Source organism: Cervus canadensis, chromosome X (assembly GCF_019320065.1).
Source record: "Cervus canadensis isolate Bull #8, Minnesota chromosome X, ASM1932006v1, whole genome shotgun sequence".
Taxonomy (NCBI): Eukaryota; Metazoa; Chordata; class Mammalia; order Artiodactyla; family Cervidae; genus Cervus; species Cervus canadensis.
Genome location: NC_057419.1, coordinates 50169125 through 50193950, shown reverse-complemented (window position 1 = coordinate 50193950; position 24826 = coordinate 50169125). Strand labels below are relative to the sequence as shown.

General features: G+C 47.0%; 2 protein-coding genes and 1 long non-coding RNA gene across 8 annotated transcripts; 2 read left to right on the top strand and 1 right to left on the bottom strand.

The window, feature by feature from the left end:
- The first annotated feature begins 338 nt into the window (after positions 1-338).
- Positions 339-7236, top strand: UXT (ubiquitously expressed prefoldin like chaperone). Its single transcript, XM_043458664.1, has 7 exons — positions 339-470; positions 656-762; positions 1749-1830; positions 1966-2033; positions 2301-2408; positions 6862-6925; positions 7141-7236. Exons 2-7 carry the CDS (start codon positions 665-667, stop codon positions 7189-7191), a joined length of 471 nt encoding a protein of 156 aa, XP_043314599.1. The 5' UTR covers positions 339-470; positions 656-664; the 3' UTR covers positions 7192-7236.
- Positions 2594-7927, bottom strand: LOC122434870. Of its 3 annotated transcripts, none has more exons than XR_006267482.1 (3): positions 7588-7927; positions 6634-6981; positions 2594-2758 (listed from the first exon to the last, which is right to left on the bottom strand). It is a non-coding gene; the product is annotated as an uncharacterized LOC122434870 (long non-coding RNA). The 3 variants fall into 3 exon arrangements; XR_006267481.1 differs by having other exon boundaries at positions 6755-6981; positions 7588-7922; XR_006267480.1 differs by lacking the exon at positions 2594-2758 and having other exon boundaries at positions 6528-6981; positions 7588-7916.
- Positions 7928-7943: 16 nt separating this feature from the next.
- ELK1 (ETS transcription factor ELK1) lies at positions 7944-23566 on the top strand. 4 transcript variants are annotated; one of them, XM_043458663.1, is made up of 7 exons: positions 7944-8525; positions 13882-13944; positions 17150-17393; positions 19748-20191; positions 20849-21316; positions 21986-22087; positions 22173-23566. In XM_043458663.1, the coding sequence occupies exons 3-7, from the start codon at positions 17184-17186 to the stop codon at positions 22269-22271; spliced, it is 1323 nt and encodes a 440-aa protein (XP_043314598.1). In that variant the 5' UTR covers positions 7944-8525; positions 13882-13944; positions 17150-17183; the 3' UTR covers positions 22272-23566. The 4 variants fall into 4 exon arrangements, with proteins under 4 accessions (XP_043314598.1, XP_043314595.1, XP_043314596.1 ...); XM_043458660.1 differs by having other exon boundaries at positions 17120-17393; XM_043458661.1 differs by lacking the exon at positions 13882-13944.
- Positions 23567-24826: the final 1260 nt, after the last annotated feature.

Below are 24826 nucleotides of genomic sequence, written 5' to 3'. Positions count from 1 at the left end.
ATGCTCACATTTATTTCCATTATTGGAAGTCAAACCCAAGCTTCCCTTGTGAAAAATCAAAATCCAGGGCGATGCAAGGATGTACTTTCCTTTTTACAGACCAGATTCAAAATCTTTTCTTGCCCGACTGCTTCTGAAGCGCTGGACTTTTAAATACCAAATTCTCTACTCGCTGTGTGTGTCCCGCCTCCTCCGGAACCCGCCAAATCCCATAAACCCCACCCCCAGCAACAGTGCACTATCCCCATAGGCTTGTTGCGCCGTCCAGGTTCGCACGCTCTGCAGCCTTCCGTAATCAGCTGATTTCGTAAAGCCCCGCCCTTTCCTTCTCTCCGGCGTTTTTTTCAGTTCAGGACCGCCTCACCCCACCTGATTATTTGGTTGGCCAGCGCCCCCGTCGTACGTCATTTACCCGCGCCACCCGGAAGCCACGGTTCTTACTAACAGTTCTTTTTGCCGGCGGCTCTCAGGTAACGGCCGTACTTGGGTGTCCCTGTGTGATGGGGTCCCAGAGCTGGGAGGGGCGGAAGGCTGAACCCTCGGCATAAGCCGGACGACCCAACTCCCAACGCTGAAAAGGTGCAGTTGTACTGTGCTTGAGACCAAACTGAGACAAGTGGTCTTCAACGTGGTCTTCTCCCTACCCATTCCTCAGGAGCCCATCATGGCGACGCCCCCTAAACGGCGGGCGGTGGAGGCAACGGCGGAGAAAGTGCTGCGCTATGAGGCTTTCATCTCTGACGTGCTGCAGCGGGACTTGCAGTAAGTGACAGAACGGGGGGGGCGGAGCGCTTGGAGCGGTCCACGTGGTGAGCGGGGCGTTCGAAGTCAGGGCCTAGCCTTCTGATTGGTGGGTGAGGCGTTCAGAGCCCGGCCCCGTGCGCCATTCGAGGAGGAAGGAGGGGCGATATCCGGGGTGCAACGTGGGGTGAGGAGGGCGACATGGTGGTTTAATGGAGCCTGTGTCCGCGCATGCGCGGCTTCCGATGCCCCTAAAGGGTTAAGAGTTCTGAAGCTGTAGTTTTCAGGTTCAAATCCTGGCTTGAGCATTTTGCTTTCCGTGTGAACACGTACTTCGCCTCCACTTTCTGTGCCTCAGTTACCTCATCTGTGAAATGGGGAAGTTAATGCAACCTTCCTCACGGCGGTGGGTTTGGGTTTTCAGTGTATTCAGTCTTTGTAAAGGGTTTAACTTGGATACTAGAGGCTCAGTGAGTATAAAAAATTATTACTATCATTATTAATCTGAGCAGGAAGGAGAGTGTTCAGGTCTAGGATTACAAGCATCCTAAAAGAGATGGAGGATTTTTATCTAGGGTGAGAATGGCATATTCTGATTGGAGGGAGGCATTGGGAGTAGAGTGTAATAATAATACTCATAAATAAGAGCTAACGCATATAGAGAACTTTGTTTGGTGGGCACTATTCTAAATGCCTTATAGTAAATACTCATTTAATCCTCCTAATGACTCTATGAAGTAATACTCCTCATTCCTATTTTAAAGATGGGGAAATTGAATTCTAAAGAGGTTACTCACTTGCCAAAGTCACACAGCTAGTAAAATGGAAAGCCTGGATTCAAACCGAAGCAATCTGACCCAGAGTCCAAACCTTGTCTTCAGCACTAAAATTCCTGTTTAGACCCTGGTGACAGGAGAGTCTCAGGGGGTCATGATGTGAGATATTCCAAGAGGGACAGGGTTTCCTCTTGGTCACCATTTTGCTCTTGTCCTGTCATGTCCCATCAGAAAGGTCCTGGACCATCGTGACAAGGTATATGAGCAGCTGGCCAAATACCTTCAACTGAGAAATGTCATTGAGCGACTCCAGGTAAAGATACCAGGGTTAGGTACTGTCTTTTTGTGAGCAAAGCAGGGGGAAGAGAAGAGATACCCAAGACCAAAACCTGTCACCTGACCTAAAAGTTGACCACTGATCCCTACCTCTTTTTCCCTGGCCCCACAGGAAGCTAATCACTCGGAGTTATATATGCAGGTGGATTTGGGCTGTAACTTCTTCGTTGACACAGTGGTGTGAGTGTCTACCTGCCCCTCTGAGCCCAAAGGGTTCAGCTTCCCTTTTCCTTCATTCAACAAATATTTTTGTTAGTATTTGCTATGAACCAGACACTGCTTGGTGCTGAATATGTGACAGTAAATAAAACAGGACAAATTCTCTGCCCACCCTGACCTTCAGTTTGGGGAAGGTGGGGGGTGGGGAGTAAAAAAAAATATTAAACTGTGTGGTATGCTAAACAGTGATAAGGACTTATCCACTTCCTATCACCACTGTTTCCTTAGCCCAGACACTTCACGAATCTATGTGGCCCTTGGATATGGTTTTTTCCTGGAGTTGACACTGGCAGAAGCTCTCAAGTTCATTGATCGTAAGAGCAGTCTCCTCACAGAGTAAGTCCATTGCATGAGGATACTGTCTAAAACACCACCATTTGTAACATCCTTCTTCCCCCTTTCACCCTGGCTACCTGGGATGGTACCTAGGAACCACTTACCCCTCTCTCTAGGGGTAATGCAAAGCTTAGCCCCAGGTGTAGCACATAATAAGTACTCAATAAATGGTCTCTGTATTGTTCACTCACACAAAAATTTATTGGGCATTTGCTGTATGCCAGGCTCTGTGCTTGATGTTGGGGAGGCAGCATGAACAAGACAGAAGGATTCCTTGAAAGCTTGCATTCTAGAAGGGCTATAACTGTTACACATCAGCACAGTTTTGAACAGATCCTGGAGGTCTCAGCCTGTAAATCAGTAACGTAAAACAAGTTACCTCTGACTTCACCTCTTGCTAATTTTCCTGCTCATTCACTGTGCTCTCATAACACTAACCTTCGCAGGCTCTTTAAATGCCCACAGAGTGATCACGCCTCAGCACAATTGCAATAACTGTTCTCTGTCTGCCTACAGCACTTTCCCCCCTGATACCTGCATGGCTTCCTTTCTCCTTATTCACTTGAAGTCTTGCTTAAATGTCACTTCCTATAACCTAACTTGAAAATTGCAACCCTTGGCACTCCTGATTCCCCTCCCTTGTTCTACTTTTTCTTTTTTCCCTAGCACTTATGACCACCTAATGTTTACTGTGTGATTTACTTTTTTATAATGTTCATTGCCTGCTCCCATTAGGATATAAGCTTTGCAAAGGGAGAGATTTTCTCTACATCTCAAGTCACTAGAATAGCACATAGCATATAGGAGGCACCCTGTGTTTGTTGAATGAATTTCAAAGCATATGCTGGAAATAGATTTAAGTGGGGATTGAAGTATTGGTAGATCTCTGTTGGTGATGGAGGTAGCGTGGGGATAAAGGATGAACTCTGAGTGTAAGGTTCTATGTAGGGAAGGGGAATTGTGATTGTGGAGAGACTTCTGAAATGTGGCTAAGGAAGGCCTTCGAGAGGAAGCAACATTTGAGTTACTTGGTTGAGTAAACACACCATAGGGCTCTCTAGGGAAGAGCATTCCTGGCAAGGGGACCAGTGTGCCTGCCATGTTACAGGAACTGCTGAGAATGGTGAGCGTTCAGTCACTCAGATGGAGTGAGTGAGGGGACGCTGAGCAAATACACTTAGATTAACAACATCTCACAAGTGTGAATACTACTGATCTAAAATTCTAGGTTATATTTCCCTTTATGTCTTATTCATTTCTTCCAGAGCTGGCTACCTTAGGTTTCAGTAATTCTTCTCTTTTCAGACCTTTTCGAGGTTTCAGTGTTCATAAACTCAAATGAGCCTCAGACCTGTGGAGATTTCTAAATCTTAGTGATAAGATTTGGTAAATAGTTTGGTTGAGGGGCCTGCTTTAATAGGCCAGTATAATTCTGAACCAGTAGCCATTTAGAACAAGTCAGTTTTTTTTTTCTTAGTGATAAAGCCTTCCTTGTTATGTCACCGGATTCCTGAGCCTTTCAAATAGATTTTAATTTTTTGAGACTTGATGTCTTTCCCCAGAATGAGGTATGTGTCTTTGCCCCCTGTTTGGTCTTTCTGATTTATTGATTTGGTCTATTAGTGTGATGAGAAATGTGAATTCCTTACTGTGCTAAGTCGCTTCAGTTGTGTCCGACTCTGCAACCCCATAGACTGTAGCCTGCCAGGCTCCTCTATTCATGGAATTCTCCAGGCAAGAATACCAGAGTGGGTTGCCATGCCCTCCTCCAGGTGATCGTCCCGACCCAGGGATTGAACCCACATCTCTTACATCTCCTACATTGGCAGGCGGGTTCTTTACCACTAGCACTACCTGGGAAGCCCATGAATCTCTTATTACTTTATTATAATTAGTAGGACTCCCTAGTAATTGAATCTTTCTAGGAGATGAAGATTTGAGTCTGTGGAGCTCATTCTCTTCTTTAAAATGTGTGGTTATTTGAGAAACACTTTAAATAACTTTCCTTCAGGTTATTTTATGTAACCAAAATGGCCTATCAATACTTCCTGTTTTTAGTCTATTTCTCTGTTTGGGGAGTAGAAAGATCAGGTCTCTGTATATATTCTTTCTGATAACACAGAAAGGAGTACACATCCACACCCATAAGTAGACATGATTACAGAAAAAACAGAATAACTATTTGACTATTAACACAGCCTTACATATTAAATCAGTAGCAATAAATTAAACATATCCCTTTTGTTACAACTAGCATTTGGTGAACTTTATACTTTTCTCCTTTTTTTTAAGTGCTGAAACCTTTCATAGACTAAGCTTATACACTGAGTATATACTATGTGCCACGTACTTTTTGGTTCCTGTGAATACAGTGGGGGGGGCAAAGCTGACCAAATCTCTGCCCACGCAGCTTACATTCTATTCAGGGGAGACAAATAATAAACAAATAAGTAAAGGATGTAGTATGTCACAGGTTGACAGTGGTGCAGAAAGCAGCAAGGATTGGAGGCTAGAAACATTGCCTGGGATGGAGCAGTTGCAATTATAAATAGGATGCTTGACTGGAAGTGGGGTGTGAGAAAAAGGAGTCCAGGTTTTCGGCTGAGCAAAGGATGGAATTGCCCTTTTATGAGATGGAGAAGATAAGGGGAGAGCAGATTTGGAGGGGAAAATCAGGATTTCAGTCTGGGACCTGTTAAGTGTGAGGTGATCATTAAAAATTGAAGGAAGTTTTCTGAAGATGTAGTTAAAACTCCCAAGGCTGGAATTCAGGAGAGAGGGCTAGATGAAAATACAACTTTGAAAAAAAAAAAAGAAAACACAACTTTGAGAGATAGTGATATATAAATGGGTTCATACTATTTTTCCCCAATTTAATATCCTTTGTTGTTGCCTTCTGCTTTTCTTAACAGTATTTCATTTCCCTGAAACTGACTCTTACATTGACAGATAGCTCAACACAATAAAATCCATATTCCTCTCATAATATCAAGATTACATGATCTGTCCCCTACCTACCTCTTGGATCCTAACTTGTGCCACTTTTCTTCCACCATTCACTTAGTTTCTAACACTCTGGCCTCCTGACTCCTCCTTAAAAAGCTCTTTCCTGCCTTTTGGACTTTTTGTGGAAAAGACTATCCTACTGTTTTACTCATTCTTCAAAGGCCTTCCTTGATCCTTTGGGTGAATTAGGATTCTTTGAGTGAGACTGGTCCCAGTTGGCATAGAGAGAAAAAAGTGACTGGTTCATGTAAATGGCAACCCACTCCAGGATTCTTGCCTGGAGAATTCCATGGACAGAGGCGCCTGGTGAGCCCCAGTCCATGTGGTTGCAAAGAGTCGGACATGACTGAGCAACTGATACTTCCACTTTTTTTTCTTTCATGTAACTCAACAGCCCAGAGCTGGCATGGTTTCAGGCAACTCCAGCTTCCCAGTCACTTAGGCCTTGGTGTCTTCCTTGAGTTCTCTCTCTCACACCCAACACCCTCCTTTGGTAAATCCTGTTGACTTTACCTTCAAAATATATCCCAAATCTAGTCATTTCTCATCACCTCAACTACTGCCACTGTGGTCTGGGTCTGCCTTTCTCACCTGGACTGCCTCCTCACTGGACTTCCTCTTCCACACTAGCTGTCCTTATCCCCAGTCAGTTCTCCACACAGCAGCCAGATGGATCCTCTTAAACCCTAGTCATTTCACATCCCTTCTCTGATCACCATCCTCCTCTGGCTCCCATCTCACTTAGAATAAAAGCCAGAGTCCTTACCATGGCCTGGTAGGTCTTACATGATCTTTCTCCCCTGCTTACCTCTGTGACCTCACCTTCTACAACCCCCCCTTCACTGATCCTTCTCCAGTCCTGCTGGCCTCTCTGCTGTACCTCAGACATGGCAGGTGCACTCCCACCTCAGAGCCTCTGCATTTGCTGCCCCTTGTGTATTGAACACTCATCCTCCATCTAGCCACACAATTCGCTTCTTCATTTTAAGTCTTTACTCAAACGTGCTTCTCCGTGAAGCGATCCCTAAGCACTCTAATTAGAATTACAGCCCCCACTCCTGCACTCGTTATCCTCTCTTAACATCTAATTTTTTCATTGTACTTATAACCATCTGACATATTCCATATTTTATTCCCATCATTTGTCCCCCATAATGAGAATTTGAGTTCCACAAGGCCAAGATTTTTGTTTGCTGTGTTTGCTGCTATCTCCCAGTACCTAAAACGACCTGGTGTAGAGTAGGCACTCAGTAAAATGTCTCTGAATCAGTGCAGTCCAGATGGCAGCCAGGCATCTCTGCATAGGAGCAGCTCAGGTAGTAGGATGTTCTACCACCTACCATGTGGAAGTCATACAGAATGTAGTTAGTTCCTGAAGTGATGAAGAAGCATCATCCTCCTGACCATAAGTGGGGCCCACTTCACCTTTCTTGTTTCTTTTCTCCAGGCTCAGCGACAACCTCACCAAGGACTCCATGAATATCAAGGCCCATATCCACATGTTGCTAGAGGTGAGAGCAGCTCACTCCATTCTTAGACTCTATCTCCAAATGTTTAGGGTGGGGACCTGAGAAGGAGAGAGAGCCAGAGATGGGAAGGACCACATTTTCCTTTAAACTGGAGTCAAACTGGAGCCAGGCTGGCTCAGAGGGAAGAGAGTTCCGCGCAAGCCTGGGATGGGGCCTGGACCCAGTCTCTGTTCAGCCTCTTATGTTCTCTTTTTCAGGGGCTTAGAGAGCTACAAGGTCTGCAGAATTTCCCAGAGACTCAGCACTGACTTCTTCCTACCTCCCCTGACATTAAAGAGCCTGAATGTCTTTGAGTCACACGGCCCTTCTTTCCCCCCTTAACCCCTACTGTTTCCTAAAGTGCCCTGTTTCTAAAGCACAAAGTACTAAAGAGGCCCAGAGATCCGGTCTGTGTGGGACCATTAATGCACCACTGAAGTCCTGCCTTTTGACTTCTGTGCCCTCTCTACCGTTGCCTTGGCAACCTGGGCCCCCACCTGACCCTTCCATTTCTTTTCCTGTACAGTACTCTGAATTACCAGAGAATGGGCCGATTCATGGTGGAGGTTTGTTCTCAAAGCAATTCAGCCTTTCACTCCTGACCAAAAGGTTTACCTTTCTCCCAACACCCCAATTGTTCCTCAGGTACTTTAAATTACACTCACGTCCATCTAGGCTCAACCTTGGCCTTGCCCCAGACGCTAAGCAGTTCCAGCTTCCAGCAATGGGTGTAGGGCTGATCCCGCCTTCCCTGGTCTGGTCTCTATTCTAGGTTGAGTCCAGCTTCCGCCAATCCATGCAAAGCCAGGTTCCGCCTGTTTGTAACTGATTGCAGCTCGACCCCGCCCCCGTAGGTATTTAGCTTCCGCCACTCAGCACACACTTTCGTAAGTCTGGCAGCTGCTCCGTTCTAAATTCGTCTTTTCCAGCCAATCACTACACAGTTACCCTGCCCGCCTACGCAGTATCCAGACCTCCTCCCTGCGGGCTGGTATGCCTGTGTACTTCTATACAAGTCTTGCTTCCGCTGAGCTGCGTGGAGTTCGGCACCACCCCGTTGGGGTTTTGGCAGCCGTCTAGAAGTCGCTCGGCAGCCAATCAGCAGAAAGCAGGACCTAATCATCCGTATCCTCGGAGGCTGGATATCTTCCATCAACCCCATATAGGCCAATCCGTGCGAGGCAGGCGCCCCCAAAACCTTGTCAATCGCCCCCGGCCTATCAGTCTGTCTTGAACCAATCAGTGTGAAGCACCGCAGGGCCGAGCTCTCCTCTTCAGAACCCAGGCGGCCATCCGCGTTCCATCAGTTCCCCTCGGGCCAATCACAGCATAGGTCTGTGGAGCAGTGCCCGCCCGCCCAACCCTGGAAGCCGCGCGGTCGATCCACGGTACTTTGGCCAATCAGCGAGCGGCAGGACGCTCGGCTCCTCCTTCACGGGCCCACGTGAGCGGTGAAGAAACGCAGGGGCGGCTTCTAGGTGCTGCCGCCGCCGCCACCGTCGTCGCCGCCGCCGCCTCGGACCCCGGGCCTGGGGGGCGGTGGGGCAGCGCATGGAGCCCCCGCCCCCCGGAGCTGCCAACACCGCCGCTGCTCTACGCACAGGTGAGTCCGGGGCCTGGAGGTTTGGAGGGCCCGGTCCATGACCCCAAGTATCCTTCCCGCCCCCGCGGGAGGGGGCGGGGGAGATGTGGCTTGGCCCAAGCCCTGCTAGTGCTCGGCTCCCCACCACCGCCAGTACGGCTGGTGGACTTGCCTGTGGCATTGTCCCCTCCCATCGCCCCTTGTAGTGGATCTGACCGTGGCCTAACCCCCCTTTCTGTTTTATAATGGATCAGTCTCCGTGTTTGTGTTTTTCCCCACCCCACCTTACAGTAAACTGGTCTGTGGTCTTGCCCCCCGCCCCACGCTTATAGGGAACCAGTTTCCGGCAGTGTCCAACTCCTTGACCGTAGGTGCATCTGAGTGTTTGTATTTCTCCTGTCCTCAACTTTCAGGGGCCCCTTCTGTGGCCTTGTTTTTCCACCCTTACTGTTCCTGTGCTAGTTAATCCGTAGCGTTGTATCCACCCCCCCAAACAGTGAGTTAATCTGTGAACTTGTATTCCTACCTCCAGTGCATCAGTTCATGGCTTTTATCACACACACACCACTTTACAGTGGATCCATCTACATGCTTTTTTTTCACGTGCCCCTGCTTATTAGCCTGTTGCCCTGTTCTCCCTTTTTTGTAGACTGTCACTCCAGTCCTTGGGCTTCTTCCTTAAGAGTGGATCAGTTTATTGCGTTTTATCTCCCCATTTTCAGTAGCCCAGTAAATGGCCTTGTCCCCTTTTCCTTTTAATCAGTCTGTGGGATGACTCTCCACTATTGTGCAGGAGTCAGTGTGCTTTCTTATCTCCTTGCTCCTAGTAAATAAGGTGAGCCTTTACACACATACACACCTTTACTGTGGATCTGTTCATTGGCCTTCCTGCCACCCATGTGCTTGCGTTCACACCCTTCCCTTTTGGTATAACATCCTGTGAGTCCAGTGGCTTGTAATCCCTCCAGGAGGGTCAACCTGTGTGCTTTTATTTTCCCCCTCCTTTCGTGGTGGTGGATCAGTCCATGGCCTTCCTGCCACCCTCCTTCCTTCTTAATTGTGGATCAGCCTGTGTGCTTGTTGAACTTAGGTCTTTTTTACCCTAGAACACACTTTCTCATACACACTTTTAACCACTGAGACATCCTACCTCACTCCAGTAAATGAATACATTAGTGATAGTGATATTGCCAATAGAAGCTAACATTTATTGAGCACCTCCTTGTACCAGGCAAAATGCTTTATGTTAATGAGCTCATTTAATCCAACCTTTAAGATAGGTACTGAGGGAAGTTCAGCATAGGGATACCTTACTCAAAGGTGATGCAGTAGGTATCAGATTAGATTGCTCCTCAGAACATAGGATGATTTTTGACGCTTTCCTCTCTCACTTCATCTCACCCCGCTTGAGGCCCCATTCCTTAAAAACCAAATTAGTTCCCATCTCCACGCTTTGGTTTTTGCTGTTCCCTCAGCTGTCTCCATTCCACACCTTGTCTCAGGACACATACACACCCGATCCCAGCAGCTATGTGACCTTAGTGATTTAGCCACTTTCTCTCTTCTCATGTTTCCTCATTGGTAAAGTGGGGGAATCAGAACTAGAATCCCCTCCAGGGTAAATAAAGAATGTGTGTGTGCAGTTTCTCTGTCATGTCCTATTCTCTTGTGACCCCATGGACTGTAGCCTTCCAGGCTCCACTGTCGGTGGAATTTTCCAGGCAAGAATACTGGAGTGAGTTGCCTTGTGAATTAATAAAACAAGTAACTTCTCTGGCCTTACCTCCTACCCACCCCTAACTCTGTTCCAGCCACAGTGACCTCACTCATCCTCAGAAACACCAGGAGAAATCCAGCCTTGGGGTCTTTGCCTTGGCTATTTTTTCTGCCTGGAACAGTCTACCCCCATCTCTGTGAGGTTCCTTTCAGGACTCTGTTCAAATGTCACCTGTCCCCGACCATCTGTACCTGCATACCTAGCAGGACTCAGGCCCCTTTTCTGCTTTATTTGTGTTTTTGCCCTTTATCACTGTCAGGCACTCTGTTTACAGTTTATCTTATTTATTGTCTTTCCCTGTTAAAATGGGAGTCCCATGAGGAACTCTTTCTGTCTGCGTATTCACCACTAGGTCTCCAACACCTAAAATTCTTATCTAGTACTTGATAAGAATTTATTGCACAAATGAATGGGGAAAATAACAGTTTCAGACAAATCAGAGTTAGGGACAGATGGAGATGAAGAGGGCATAAGAGAGTGAGTTAAGAGACTAGTCAATCAGGACTGTTTATTCAACAAACACTTACTGAGCACCAGACATTCTTCTAGGTGCTGGGGATATGAAAGGGAACAAAACAAGCAGAAATTCCTGCCTTTGTGGAGCAGACATTTACTAAGAGTGCAAACTATATAAATAAGTCAGTCTAATTAGTATGTTAGACAAGTGCTAAGGAGGAAAAGTGAAGAAGGGAAGGTAGGAATAGAGTATCAGGGTGGTTGAAATCTTAGGCACAGGGCAGGCCTCATTTAGAAGGTGACACTTGAATTAAGGCTTGAAGGAGTTCAGGAAGGGACCCATGATGTGTAAGGGAAGAGTGTACCAGGCAGAAGGAACAGCCAGTGCAAAAGCCCTGAAGAGGGATTGTGTCTGGCGTGTTCAAGGGCCATGAAGGAGGCCAGTGTGGCTGGAACAAAAGTCCTTTACATATCAGTTCAGTCGATCAGTCGTGTCCAACTCTTTGTGACCCCATGAACTGCAGCACGCCAGGCCTCCCTGTCCATCACCAACTCCCAGAGTTTACCCAAACTCATGTCCATTGAGTGGGTGGTGTCATCCAACCATCTCATCCTCTGTCATCCCCTTCTCCTCCTGCCTTGTCTTTCCCAGCATCAGGGTCTTTTCAAATGAATCAGCTCTTCACATCAGGTGGCCAAAGTATTGGAGTTTCAGCTTCAATATCAGTCCTTCCAATGAACACTCAGGATTGATCTCCTTTAGCATGGACTGGTTGGATCTCCTTGCAGTCCAAGGGACTCTCAAGAGTCTTCTCCAACACCACAGTCCAGAAGCATCAATTCTTCAGCACTCAGCTTTCTTTATAGTCCAATTCTCACATCCATACGTGACTACTGAAAAAACCATAGCCTTGACTAGACGGACCTTTGTTGACAAAGAAATGTCTCTGCTTTTTAATATGCTGTCTAGGTTGGTCACAACTTTCTTTCCAAGGAGTAAGCATCTTTTAATTTCATGGCTGCAATCACCATCTGCAGTGATGTTGGAGCCAAAAAAAAGTAAAGTCAGCCACTGTTTCCCCATCTATTTGCCATGAAGTGATGGGACCGGATGCCATGATCTTAGTTTTCTGAATGTTGAGCTTTAAGCCAACTTTTCCACTCTCCTCTTTCACTTTCATCAAGAGGCTCTTTAGTTCTTCTTCACTTTCTGCCATAAGGGTGGTGTCATCTGCATATTTGAGGTTATTGATATTTCTCCCGGCAGTCTTGATTCCAGCTTGTGCTTCATCCAGTCCAGTGTTTCTCATGATGTACTCTGCATATAAGTTAAATAAGCAGGGTGACAATATATATCCTTGATGTACTCCCTTTCCTATTTGGAACCAGTCTGTTGTTCCCTGTCCAATTCTAACTGTTGCTTCCTGACCTGCATACAGGTTTCTCAAGAGGCAGGTCAGGTGGTCTGGTATTCCCATCTCTTTCAGAATTTGCCATAGTTTATTGTGATCCACACAGTCGAAGGCTTTGACATAGTCAGTAAACAGAAATAAATGTTTTTCTAGAACTCTCTTGCTTTTTCGATGATCCAGCGGATGTTGGCATATACTGACATTTAATCCTCCCAGAAACCTTTCAGAGTAGGTGTATCTTGAAGATACTTAACTTTGAGAGTGGAACATCCCCCATTTTATAGGTACGGGAACAGACCCAGAGAGGTTGAGTAACTTGCTCATGATTACAGAGCTAGAACAGGACAGAGGAGTATGAGGCTGGCAAGCCAGAGAGGAACAGATCTGCTAGGGTAGACAGGTTATTTGGCACACAGAGGAAGAATTAATTCTGCCTGGGAGATCGTAGAACTTGATGATGTGTGTAATAAATGGTTCATCGTGTGTTGAGAAGAGGGAAGGACACTCCTGGCAGGGAGATCAGCACATGCATATCCTTAGAAATGGGAACTGGATGAACTCAGGGTGCCCACGATGTAACATGCCAAGCTTTGGTCCACCTCAGAGCCTTTGTACATTCTGTTCCCTGTGCTTGAAAGACCCTTCCCACAGATGTCAGTATGGCTTGCTACCTCCCCTCCTTCAGATTTCTACTCATATGTCACTTCCTCAGGGAACACCCTGTATAAAATAGCATCCCTGTCCCCCTCTAGGATCTTACCGTTCAGTTTCACTCTGTGGAGAGCTGGTGGAACAAAGTGGCTAGGATCACTGCCTAGAGCCAAACTGCCAGAGTTTGATCCCTGTCTCTCTGTGACCTTAGGCAAGTTACATTACTTCTCTGTGCCTCCATTTCCTCATTTGGAACATGGGAGGGTAATAAGAGTGCCCACCCATGGTGTTGGTTTGAGGATTGAATCAGTTAAATGACTAAAATGGTAAGGGTTATGTGGCTGGTTCCTGTTTTTTAAATTGGTAATATTATTCCTGGCATACATGTAGGTGTCTCACAGGCCTCTGAGACTGACCATCTCCAAATCATGTTCTCCCTTCAAAACCTGCTTTCCTGCAGGGCTCCTATCTCAGGTGATCAGGCCACAAACCTAGAGTCACCTCTCACCCCACCCCACCCCCAATCCTATCTGTCAACAAATTCCATTCGTTCTGTCTTCAGGTTTTATCCAGAACTCAGCTGCTTCTCACCAGTTCCACTGCTAACACCACCATCTCTTACATGGACTATTGCAGTAGCCTCTTCAGTCCCTACAGCTGGTTCTCCTCACAACAGCCTGAGGGATTCTGTTAAAATCCAAGTCACAGCCTGTCACTCCTCTGCTCACAGCCATCTCATGGCTCCTATCTCATTCAGTCAAGTCAAAGCCCTTCCTGGCCTAAAAGAGCCTCACACAGTCCGGCCTCCATTGCCTCTCTGTTCTCAGTTCCTACTGTTGATACTTTCCCCTCACTGTTTTCTCTTGGACTGTGCCAGACTCCTTTCCCTTCCCCTGACCAGGCCAGGCTCTCCAGCCTCAGGGTCTTTCACCCTAGCTATTTCCTCTGCCTGGATGACTGCTTTCCAGGTTGTCACAAACCTGACACCTTCACCTCTCTTAGGTCTTTGCTCAAATATCACCTCCACAGCAACTACCTTTTCAGAAAATAACTTCTCCCCTGTTTCTTTGTTTTTTTCCAGAGCTCTTATCGCCATCTGAAGAATTCTTGTTTATCTTGCTTCTTGTGTCTTCCCCACTAAAACGTAAGTTATGCCAGAGCAGGGATTTTTGTTGTATCCACTGCTGCTTCCCCAGCACCTGGCCCACAGTAGGCCCTCCATAAATGCTTGCTAAATGAATGAAATAAAGAGAAGTAAATGCATCTGAGAGAGGCATATGACTAGAACTCTTGTTAGGGGTCATTTGGGAGATGTGATAATAAACAAAATACAAAACCCCGTGTGCTGCTGAGGCTTGAAGCCAACTGTCAGGTTTCACCTTAAGTGATAGATTCTGTGGCTGCTGAAAGGGGAACTGGTAAAATTGCCTGTTGTCACCACCAGGAGTCACAGTGGACTCTGTGCCTCTGAAACAAACAGGCCTTCCAAATAAACCCAGCAAGGTGTCTGATGATGGGACTGTGATCTGGATACTTCATGGCCTTGTGACTTACATAATTGCCTAAAATTGTGTCTGCCGAATGAACTTAGAAACAGCTCAGACATAAGAGGATCAGACTGTATTTCATTACAGATTAAAGACTCAAAGCTATAAATAATAGAGAGAAGTTCTTTCTTAACCCAGCAATCCCAGCTGGGTGATTGATGAAAACTCTTTCCTTAAGGATTAGGAAGCTCATGTTTATTTCCAACTCACACTCAGCAAAAGGAGCAGTTACGGGTTGTGGGGAGAAGGCCAGGGAAGGTCCTGTTCTGTGCATGACAGGCTGAGGGAGTGGTCAGTATGAGGGGCAGTTTAGTCTAATGGTTGAAAAGCTCAGACAACTGGAACTTGGCTGCCTGGGTCCAAATCTTGACTCTGCCACTTAGAGCTGTGTGGTATGTAAATGTCATTTAGACATTTTGTGCCTCAGCTTCCTCCTTTATAAATTAGAGATAATAAGAGTACCTATTTCCCAACATTGTGATGAGAGAAAATGAGTCAGTAGCTGTAAAAATAGCAATCCAGGTCTACATGCCCTTATCTAAAACCCTTGGGGCCAGATGTGTTTCACAATTTTGAATTTTTCAGATTTTAGAAAAGTAACAAGGTACACATACAAGATGTTACATAATACTCTTAGTGGGCTCTGTAATCAGCTACATTCAGATTTCTGTAGCAAGATGTATGAAAAATCACACCAAGTGAAGATCATAAAGACCACAAAAGGCCTTACTTTGTTTCCGATCAGGTCTTAGAGTAGCAGATAAAGAATAAGAAACAAATTAGAAATGGATATTTTGTATAGTGGATAAGGAATTAGGAGCAAATTAGAAATGGATATTTTGTAAGAGCTTATCATACCTCAGGCATAGCATATTTAATCTGTACAATAACCCTGTGAGCTAGGTAGTTTTTTTTACCATCTATTTTAGAGATGGAAAAAATGAGGCACAAAGAGGTTAAAGAACACGCCCAGGGTCACACTGCTAATAAGTATCAGAATGAGGATTCCATCCCTGGCAGTCTGGCTCTGGAGCCTGGATGATCGTCCAATAGGCCATATTGCCTCTAATTGGTACAATGCCTGGCACATATTAGCACTCAGTAGATGTTCATTATTGCTGCTGTCAAGAAGGAGAACCAGAAGGAAAGGAATAGGTCAGAGGAGCATGGGATAGACAGACAGAAGAGAGCAGACATTTCAGTGTCAGGAATTTTCATAAAGTCAAGGCTCCTTGGGGCTGAGACTTGAACGATGGAGAAGACTTGAAAGCAGAGGAAGGGAACCCAGCATGGAGTGAACAGCCTTTATGAGAAGCTGACCGAAGGAACCTCCTGGGAAACTTGGTATTTGATATGGTAGAAGGTGCAAATGAAAATGTTCAGGTGAGGGGCATTATTCTGGTTTTCTAGTCATGCTGTAACAAATTATCACAAACTTTTAACTGCTTTCAGTTCAGTTCAGTCACTCAGTTGTGTCCAACTCTTTGCAACCCCATGGACTGCAGCACACCAGGCCTCCCTGTCCATCACCAACTCCCAGAGTTTACTCAAACTCACGTCCATTGAGTCGGTGATGCCATCCAACCATCTCATCCTCTGTCATCCCCTTCTCCTCCCAACTTCAATCTTTCCCAGTATCAGGGTCTTTTCAAATGAGTCAGTTCTTCCCATCAGGTGGCCAAAGTATTGGAGTTTCAGCTTCAGCATCAGTCCTTCCAATGAATATTCAGGACCAATTTCCTTTAGGATGGACTGGTTGGATCTCCTTGCTGTCCAGGGGACTCTGAAGAGTCTTCTCCAACACCACAGTTCAAATCATCAATTCTTCGGCTCTCAGCTTTCTTTATAGTCCAACTCTCATATCCGCACATGACTACTGGAAAAACCATAGCTTTGACAAGATGGACCTTTGTTGGCAAAGTAATGTCTCTGCTTTTTAATATGCTGTCTAGGTTTGTCATAACTTTTCTTCCAAGGAGCAAGCATCTTTTAATTTCATGGCTGCAGTTACCATCTACAGTGATTTTGGAACCCCCCAAAATAAAGTCTGTCACTGTTTCCACTGTTTCCCCATCTATTTGCCATGAAGTGATGGGACCAGATGCCATGATCTTAGTTTTCTGAATGTTGAGTTTTAGGACAGGGTTTTCACTCTCCTTTTCGCTTTCATCAAGAGGCTCTTTAGTTCTTCTTCACTTTCTGCCATAAGGGTGGTGTCATCTGCATATTTGAGGTTATTGATATTTCTCCCGGCAGTCTTGATTCCAGCTTGTGTTTAACTGCTTAAAACAACACAAATTATTCTCTTAAGAGCTCTGGAGGTCAGAAGGTCAGCACAGGTCTCACCAGGATAAAATCCAGGTGTTAGCAGGACTACTTTCCTTTCTGGAAGCTTCATGTGATCAGATTGAGGTCACCCAAACATCTCTCTAGCTTAAGGTCCATAACCTTAAATCCATCTGCAAAGTTCCTTTTGCCGTGTAACATATTCACAGGTTCCAGAAATTAGAATGTGGACATCTTTGGGTGGGGGGCATTATTCTGCCTAGCACAGTCTGCCCTTTGGCCCCCAGAGGTTCACATTTGTCCCACAGGCAGAATGCATTCACACTATCCTATCATTTCCAAAATTCTCATCCCATCCCTCCATCATCCAAAACCAGGCTGAGGGTGCTCAGGGAATGATGGTGGTTGCTGAGGACAGAGGTGGAGGCAAGGTGGAAAGAAAGGAATCTTTCTCCTGCTGACCTCTTCCCCTTTATGTATTCACAGCCTCTCAGCTCTGAGCTGTCTGCCCTCCAGGTACCCCTGGGATGGCGTGAGTACTTCCCCAGCGATGGACCCTTCTGTGACGCTGTGGCAGTTTCTGCTGCAGCTGCTGAGAGAGCAAGGCAATGGCCACATCATCTCCTGGACCTCTCGGGATGGCGGTGAGTTCAAGCTGGTGGACGCTGAGGAGGTGGCCCGGCTGTGGGGGCTGCGCAAGAATAAGACCAACATGAATTATGACAAGCTCAGCCGGGCCCTGCGGTACTATTATGACAAGGTAAGGTGTTTGAGCCGGGGCTGGGAACCCACTCCCCCCACCCCCACACCACCAAACATTTATACCAGTTATTTCATTTTCTTGTCTTAATTTGATCTAACTCTAATTTTGAAAACAGTATTAAAATTTACCATTTCTTACCCCGTCCTCTGGTACTCTCAGACCAATGTTGGGGCCCCCAAGCTTTTATTCCAGTTATTTTATTTTCTTGTATTTTAACTTTGGCTAAAACCTTCAAAGCAACATTAATACTGACCCCTACTCACTCCATTCTTTCTGAGATCCCCAGAGTCCTGCTGTCCCAACCACGCCCCACACATTTCATTTTCTTGCCTTATTCCTTATTCCTCTGACCAAAACTTTTGATAACTATTAATAATGAGTCTTCCTCATCCTGGAACAGTCCTGGGCTCCCCCAGGTATTTCATGGTCTGCTCTTATCCAAGAATAAGAATTCTAGAATAGCCTTATTCTTAGAATCAAAGCCTCCATGATAGCATTATCCTAACCTTTGCCTATCTCATCCTCCAAGACCCTCAACATTTTTACCAATTATTTTCATATCTTATTTCGTTAGCTAAGACCTCTGAAACAACATGTATAATGTCTGCTCCACACCCCATCCTCTTGTATTCCCAGAGCAATGCTAGTCCTCTCCAATATTTATATCAGTTATTTTATTTTATCATCTTATTCCTGTAGCTAAAATTGTAAATTTTCCTTATCTTTTCCTTTCAGACTGCCAAACCAGTGCTAGATATCCCCCCCTCACATTTATACCAGTTATTTCATTTTCTTATTTCTTTACCTGAAACTTCCAAAACAATGTTCTTCTTCTTCCAGTTTTATTGCAATATGATTAACACACATTACTGTATAAGTTTAAGGCATATAGCATAAAGATTTGACTTGTATACATCAAGAAATAATTATCACAATAAGTTTAGTGAACATCCACCAGCTCATACAGATAGAAAGTAAAAAGGAAAAAAAATTCTTTACACTCTTAACTTTCATATATAACATATAGCAGTGTGAACCATATTTATCATGTTGTGCATTACATCCCTAGTACTTTTCTTATAACTGGAAGTTTGTGCCTTTTGACTGCCTTCATCCAATTCCCGTTCCTCTCACCCCACACTGAAACTTCAATATTAATGAGTCTCCCTTTTCATTCCTTTTCTGAGAAACACAAACCCACCCTGTGACATTCATGGCCAACATGAAGATGTCCTCAAGGTGCCCTAATGCCCCCAGATGCCTCTTGTCCCCCAGAACAGCCCTGGACCTGTGCTGCTGCCCACCCTTACTCACTTACAGCATTTATTTCATTTTTATATTTTAATCCTTTATCTCAAACCTTCAGAACACTAGTCATAATGAGTCTGCCTCACTCTATGCACTGAAACCACCAGAACATCCCTGAGACCTTCCAGGGCTATCCTGAAATACCCCAAACATGCTCTGTGACCCACCCAAGGCAGCCTTAAGATTCCCACAGTATTTATACCAGTATTTTAATTCTCGTTAGTTGCTATCAGCTACTTCATTTTCCAATTGTCTTGGCTTAAACCTCCCCAGTGGTATTAAGAATAAGGCTCCTCATCCTGTCCACCCTGATGACTTTGCCCTGTTTCACGGCTGTGTCAAGAGCTTTAAATCATCCTCTAATAATTCATATTTATTAACAATTCATCACGGTATTCCTCCACATTCATTTAGTCTCTTCCAACATTTATATCAGTGACTTCATTTCCGTGTCATACTGCATTAGCTAGACTCCAAAACTGTGTCCTGGCAGCCACCCCTAGGGCCTGGCCCTGTTAGCCCACAGACACCCCTGGTTCCAGGAGCCAAGAGGAAAGCCTGTTCCTAGATCCACTTCCCTAGTTCGGCCCCAGTATGGAGAGGAGCCAGTGGGCATGGCCATGTGTATCTAAGGTGGGGTGGGGGAATCGAACAGAAGGAGATGAGAGTATGACAGAGGGAGACTTGGAGGGGGATGGGTGGGACTGAGATGTGGAAGGGATAAGGGCAGTAGACTAAAGGAAGGATTATGCAGTGGGGAGACAGAAGGGGAAGAAGCTGGGGGAGAAGACAGGGAAATCGTGTTGGGGGAGAGTAGTAGAAAGTAGGGGAGAAGGGAGGAGGCCCCAGATTGAGAGATGAGTGAGATGTGAAAGAAGCTGGGAAGAGGACCCTATGGGGACACAGACACTGAGCCGGGACAGTGTATATGTAAAAGGACAGGAGAGGCATGAAGGAAAAAAACACCAGGAGACACTCCTCACCATCCACTCTCTTTGGCCCTTTCTTCTAAGACACTCTATCCTGTCTCTTCCCCTTACCAGAACATCATCCGCAAAGTGAGCGGCCAGAAGTTTGTCTACAAGTTTGTGTCCTACCCTGAGGTCGCAGGGTGCTCCACTGAGGACTGCCCACCTCAGCCTGAGGTGTCTGTCACCTCCACTCTGGCAAATGCAGGTGCCACAGCTGTACACGCCATCCCCGGGGACACTGCCTCTGGGAAGCCAGGCACACTCAAGGGTGCAGGAATGGCAGGCCCAGGCAGCTTGGCGCGCAGCAGCCGAAACGATTACATGCGCTCAGGCCTCTATTCCACCTTCACCATCCAGTCCCTGCAGCCACAACCGCCCTCTCATCCTCGGCCTTCCACAGTGCTCCCCAGCACCGGCCCTACAGGAGTAGCAGTGCCTCCCTCGGGGAGCAGGAGCACCAGTCCAAACCCCTTGGAGGCCTGCCTGGAGGCTGAGGAGGCTGGCCTGCCTCTGCAGGTAAGGACTGGAATATGGAATTTCAGCAAGAGGAGGGATGTACAATTCCCAAATATAGAGAGGGACTGGGAGGAGGAGGGACATAAATGTCCTGTTAAAGATGATATAGTGGAAGGAGGGACACAGAAGTCCCCTTGGAGAAAGAGATGGGGAGGGAAACTATTCAAACCCTGGGAAGGAAGAAGGAAATTGAGTGCACTACAATTAGCAGTACACCCAATATGTAGTAGGTGCCCTTGAATGTATTTGCTTAATGCACTGGCTCTCACACTTTTAGCACTCATCAGAAAGCACTTGGAGGGCTTTTTAAGCCAGAGGTGCTGGGGGACACCCCCAGAGTTTTCCTTTACGTGAGTCTGGGGATGGGCCCAAGAGTCTAATTTTTTAACAAGTTTCCAGATGAGGTGTATGCTGCTGGTCCGTAAAGCAAATTTTTGAGAAACACTGCTTTTATAAATGGGGGCAGTATCTCCTGGAGTCCCACCCCTGAAGGCATTCCAGATAGGACGACCAGAAGAAGCCCCATTTTCTTGGCAAAGTACCACATCTTGTTAAAGGACCTGCCCCTACTCTCAGGTCCCACTTTCCATGGGAATTAACTGGCTTCACTACCCCAGCAATCCTCAGGCATCCCCTCTGCACTCGTACCTCTCCCAGGTCATCCTGACCCCACCCGAGGCCCCAAACCTTAAATCCGAAGAGCCAAATATGGAGCCTGGGTTGGGCCGGCCACTGCCCCCAGAAGTCAAAGTGGAAGAGCCCAAGGAAGAGTTAGAAGCTGCAGCCAGTGGGGAGGCGGGGTTTGTGCTGGAAGCCGTCAAGGCCGAGCCCTTTGAGCCCAAAGTCGACCCAGAAGTCCCTCCAGCAGAGGGCGTGCCAGCCCGGCTGTCCGCCGTCGTAATGGAAACTGCGGCGCAGGTGGGCGGCCTCACGGCTTCCACAACACCCAGCACGGAGATCGCCCAGCCTCAGAAGGGCCGGAAGCCCCGGGACCTGGAGCTTCCACTCAGCCCGAGCCTGCTGGGTGGACCAGGACCCGAACGGACTCCAGGATCGGGAACTGGTTCGGGTCTACAGGCGCCAGGTCCAGCGCTGACGCCTTCCCTGCTACCTACGCACACATTGGTGAGAACTTTCAAAGGGGCGGGACTGGCACCTGGAACAAATGGGATTAGGGCGGGGTAGGGGAGGGAAGAAATAGACTTACTGCCAATGCGATTACCTCTGAAAGAGTGGGAGGGTGGAGCCTTCAAGTGGGATTGGCTGCGTGGAGGGACAGGCTTGATTGCTACTGGACGGAGGAGTCTGCAATGCCAAGGATCAGGTGCCCAAAGAAGGGCAGTTCTGGGGAGTTTTGTGGGCAGGGGCTGAGAGGCTTTCTGCAGGAACTGTTTCTGGGTTGAGGCATGGCTTGAGGAACCTGAGTGGGGCTCTTGGGTCTGGGATTTTCTCAGTGGGTTTCCTGTGAGGTATGCAGGTAGGGGATAAGAGTTGGAAGTTGATCCTGAGCTACTGGGATGGTAAGCTTTGAAAACAGCATGTTGGTGGGTTCTTGGAGGTAGTCTTCCCTAGTGAGGCTGGGGTGGGCCCTCCGGAGTTAGGAGGAGTTGTCTGTGTGAAGTCAGAGAGCTGTCACAGACATGGTCTCAGTGGTTATGGTCTAGGCCTGTGCACTTTTGAGGAGTGATTTTGGAAGTATGAGTGGGAAATCAGTTGGGGCCAGAACCAAGTTCCTTTGGTTTTCCCACAGCTGCCCTCTTGCTCACTTGTGCTCTGACCACCCCTTCCCCACAGACCCCGGTGCTGCTGACGCCCAGCTCGCTGCCCCCCAGCATTCACTTCTGGAGCACCCTGAGTCCCATTGCACCCCGTAGCCCGGCCAAGCTCTCCTTCCAGGTAGGATCAGCTCCCCCCATCGCAGAAAGGGTGAGTGACCCTAGCACGGTCCCCATCCATGACCTCTCCCTATTTCTGTCCTCAGTTTCCATCCAGTGGCAGCGCCCAGGTGCACATCCCTTCCATCAGCGTGGATGGCCTCTCAACCCCCGTGGTGCTCTCCCCAGGGCCCCAGAAGCCATGACTATCACCACCACCACCACAACCACCACCACCCCTTTCTGGGGTTACTCCTTCCATGCCCTGAACTTCTCTCCAGCCAGCTGTCTCAAGGAGAAACATAGTTCAGCTGACAGACTCGTGCTCCAGTTGTGGTTGGGTAGGGATTCTTAGGAGGAAGGATCTCTCAATAACCCTTCCACAAAAAAACATACAACTTCTCTCTTCTTGATCAGTCCCCCAGTGGCCGCTCTTATACGTCTCCTACTGCAGTGGTGGGGACGGTTTATTTATTTATTTTTTGAAGGCCACTGGGAGGAGCCTGGCCCAACTCTTTTGGAGGGGGTGGCAAGGGCATCTCCCCCATGTTCCACATTTTTTCCCCAAGATGAGACAATCGGGGTCTGGCTTGAGACAGGCCTTTCTTTATTTATTTCTCAGCCTGCCCTTGGGGAGCTGAGGGAGCCCTGTCTTCACTTTGGGGTATGGGTAGAAGAGCTAGCTTGTTGTAGTTTATTATTCCTGGCCCTCCCCAAGGGTCCAGGAAGAATTTGTGCCATTTAATGGTTTGGGAGTCTTGGCCAAGGAAGACTCACACCCTTGGAGATGGGAATTTCCACCTCCCCAGCCTTTCTCTCAGACAGGTTGTCCTTTCTCAACCACCTTTTCGGCCAGGGAGGAATGCCCCTTTTGTTCTCCCCCTGAGAAGCCATTCCTGTGTCTGCCAAATGCCTGGGGTCCTGCCTGTTACCTCCCAATGGAGGGATTTTTGGGGAGTGGTCCCCGTCTGGGGGGCCCCTCCAGCCAGTACTCCAGGTCTCCCTGTCCCCCACCCCCTGCCATTTTGATAGTATAATCTATTTTTAAACAGGGCTTTTCAATAAGGGAGAGGGAGGTATCTCTTCCTATATCTGAGATGGGGTGGGTGGGAAGGAAGGGATTTGGGGGATCTCCCTGCCACCCCCAAGTGTTTATTTTTGATACCAAATGTGTATTTTCAACTCCCTCCCAGCCCCCCAATTTTCCTGCGGGCGGGTACAAAGGACCCTTTATGTGTCCCTGGAGTTGGGAGGGAGGAATGAGGGACATAAAGCCTGCTCAGTCTGAATTCCTGGAGAAGTGTGGGTTCAGAGGACTCCTGGGTTCACCTCCCATCAGCACCGTCCCAGCCCGGGCCTAGGGACCTGGGTCTTGGTGATTTGGGGGACGGTGCTACACCTGTCTCCACTGTTCATCTTACTTCCCCCCCAAATGGATTTTTTTTCTAAGAGTCCCAGAGAATGGGGAATTGTTCCTGTAAATATATATTTTTAAAGGTGATGCTGGAGGTTGGTAGCATTTTTTTCCCTGAAGCTGTTGGGAATAACTGTGTGCAAAGGCATGACTCTGTGTGAAAGGCCATAAGGGTGTGAGATTGATCATGGGAGAGAGAGCATGATGGTGTGTGTCAGAAACAGTAAAGACTGCAGATTGGTAACCTGGTGTGTGAAAAAGAGAAAACTCTGGCAAGCTGTGATTGCACATGTACATTTGTGAAGCTATGTATTGAGAGAGTGGAAGTCCTAACCACAAACTTGACATTGTATCTATGTGAGAGATTGCGGCTGGGTGGCAAAAAAAACACAATAAGACTGAATGAGTGAGTAAGATACTATGCCAGAAACTGGTGCTTTTTGTGCAACAATGTTTATGAGAAGGAAGTGGGGACTACACATCAGTCACTGTTGGACAAGCTGACGGTGAGCAAGGGAGAGTAACCAAAACAACATGTGAGAGCCTGTATGGGCATGAAAGTGCAGTGGAGATTGTCAGGGACAGTGCATAGGTGAGAAACTTCATTTTAAGTAAGCAGGTGACTCAGTGTTTAGGAGATGGCTTGTGTGTGAAACCATTCATGCAAGGCTGTTGGATCAACTAAAGTAATGAGAGCGTATGTTTGAGAGGTTGATTGTATGAGAGAAAATGGCTGTGAGGCCAGATGGGTGCCTGAGATTTAAGATACCAGAATGCACGATTGTATGTATGAAAACTTTCTGTGAGATTAAACTAGCAAAGACTGCATGAGAAACAGAAAAAGTGGCTGCAGCTGGGAGAGCATGAGAAGCTGTAATGTGTGTGTGTGTGTGTGTGTGCGCACGCGTGTTCCTGAGCCTAGTGGCAGATGGATGCAGTTACTACTCCAATCTAGCCAACAGGTTCAGGGACCGTGAAAGTATAAGAGAAGATGATGGTGAGACAGAGTGAGTGGAAGAGTGGAAGTGTGCTAGAGACCACTTCACTGTGAGTGAGAAGCGAAGAGTAAAAAGAAGGAAGTCAGCACCACATGAGAGAAAACTGATGACTGAGCAGTGTGTGAGAGTGAAGCATTTCATGAGAAACAGTAAACCAGAGATTACATATGGTGAAAAACTGAGAAGGTGAAACTGAGCAAACGAGACACTGAGAGACTATGTGATCAGTTTGTGCAAGAAACCGGGGAGGCTGTACTTGTGTTTGAGTGTACAGGATACTCTGGCTGGATGGTGTAAACAACTAAGATGAGCTGTGAGAGACTGTGAGACTTGTAGAGAGCCTAGTAGC

Excerpts from the sequence above, each read along its gene's own strand:
- ELK1 (XM_043458661.1), top strand. The coding sequence starts at position 17,184 with ATGGACCCTTCTGTGACGCTGTGGCAGTTTCTGCTGCAGCTGCTGAGA. Across the intron at positions 21,317-21,985 it reads TGCTACCTACGCACACATTG|ACCCCGGTGCTGCTGACGCC; the intron begins GTGAGAACTTTC and ends CCTTCCCCACAG. Across the intron at positions 22,088-22,172 it reads CGGCCAAGCTCTCCTTCCAG|TTTCCATCCAGTGGCAGCGC; the intron begins GTAGGATCAGCT and ends TTCTGTCCTCAG.
- UXT (XM_043458664.1), top strand. The coding sequence starts at position 665 with ATGGCGACGCCCCCTAAACGGCGGGCGGTGGAGGCAACGGCGGAGAAA. Across the intron at positions 763-1,748 it reads GTGCTGCAGCGGGACTTGCA|AAAGGTCCTGGACCATCGTG; the intron begins GTAAGTGACAGA and ends ATGTCCCATCAG. Across the intron at positions 2,034-2,300 it reads TTCTTCGTTGACACAGTGGT|CCCAGACACTTCACGAATCT; the intron begins GTGAGTGTCTAC and ends CTGTTTCCTTAG.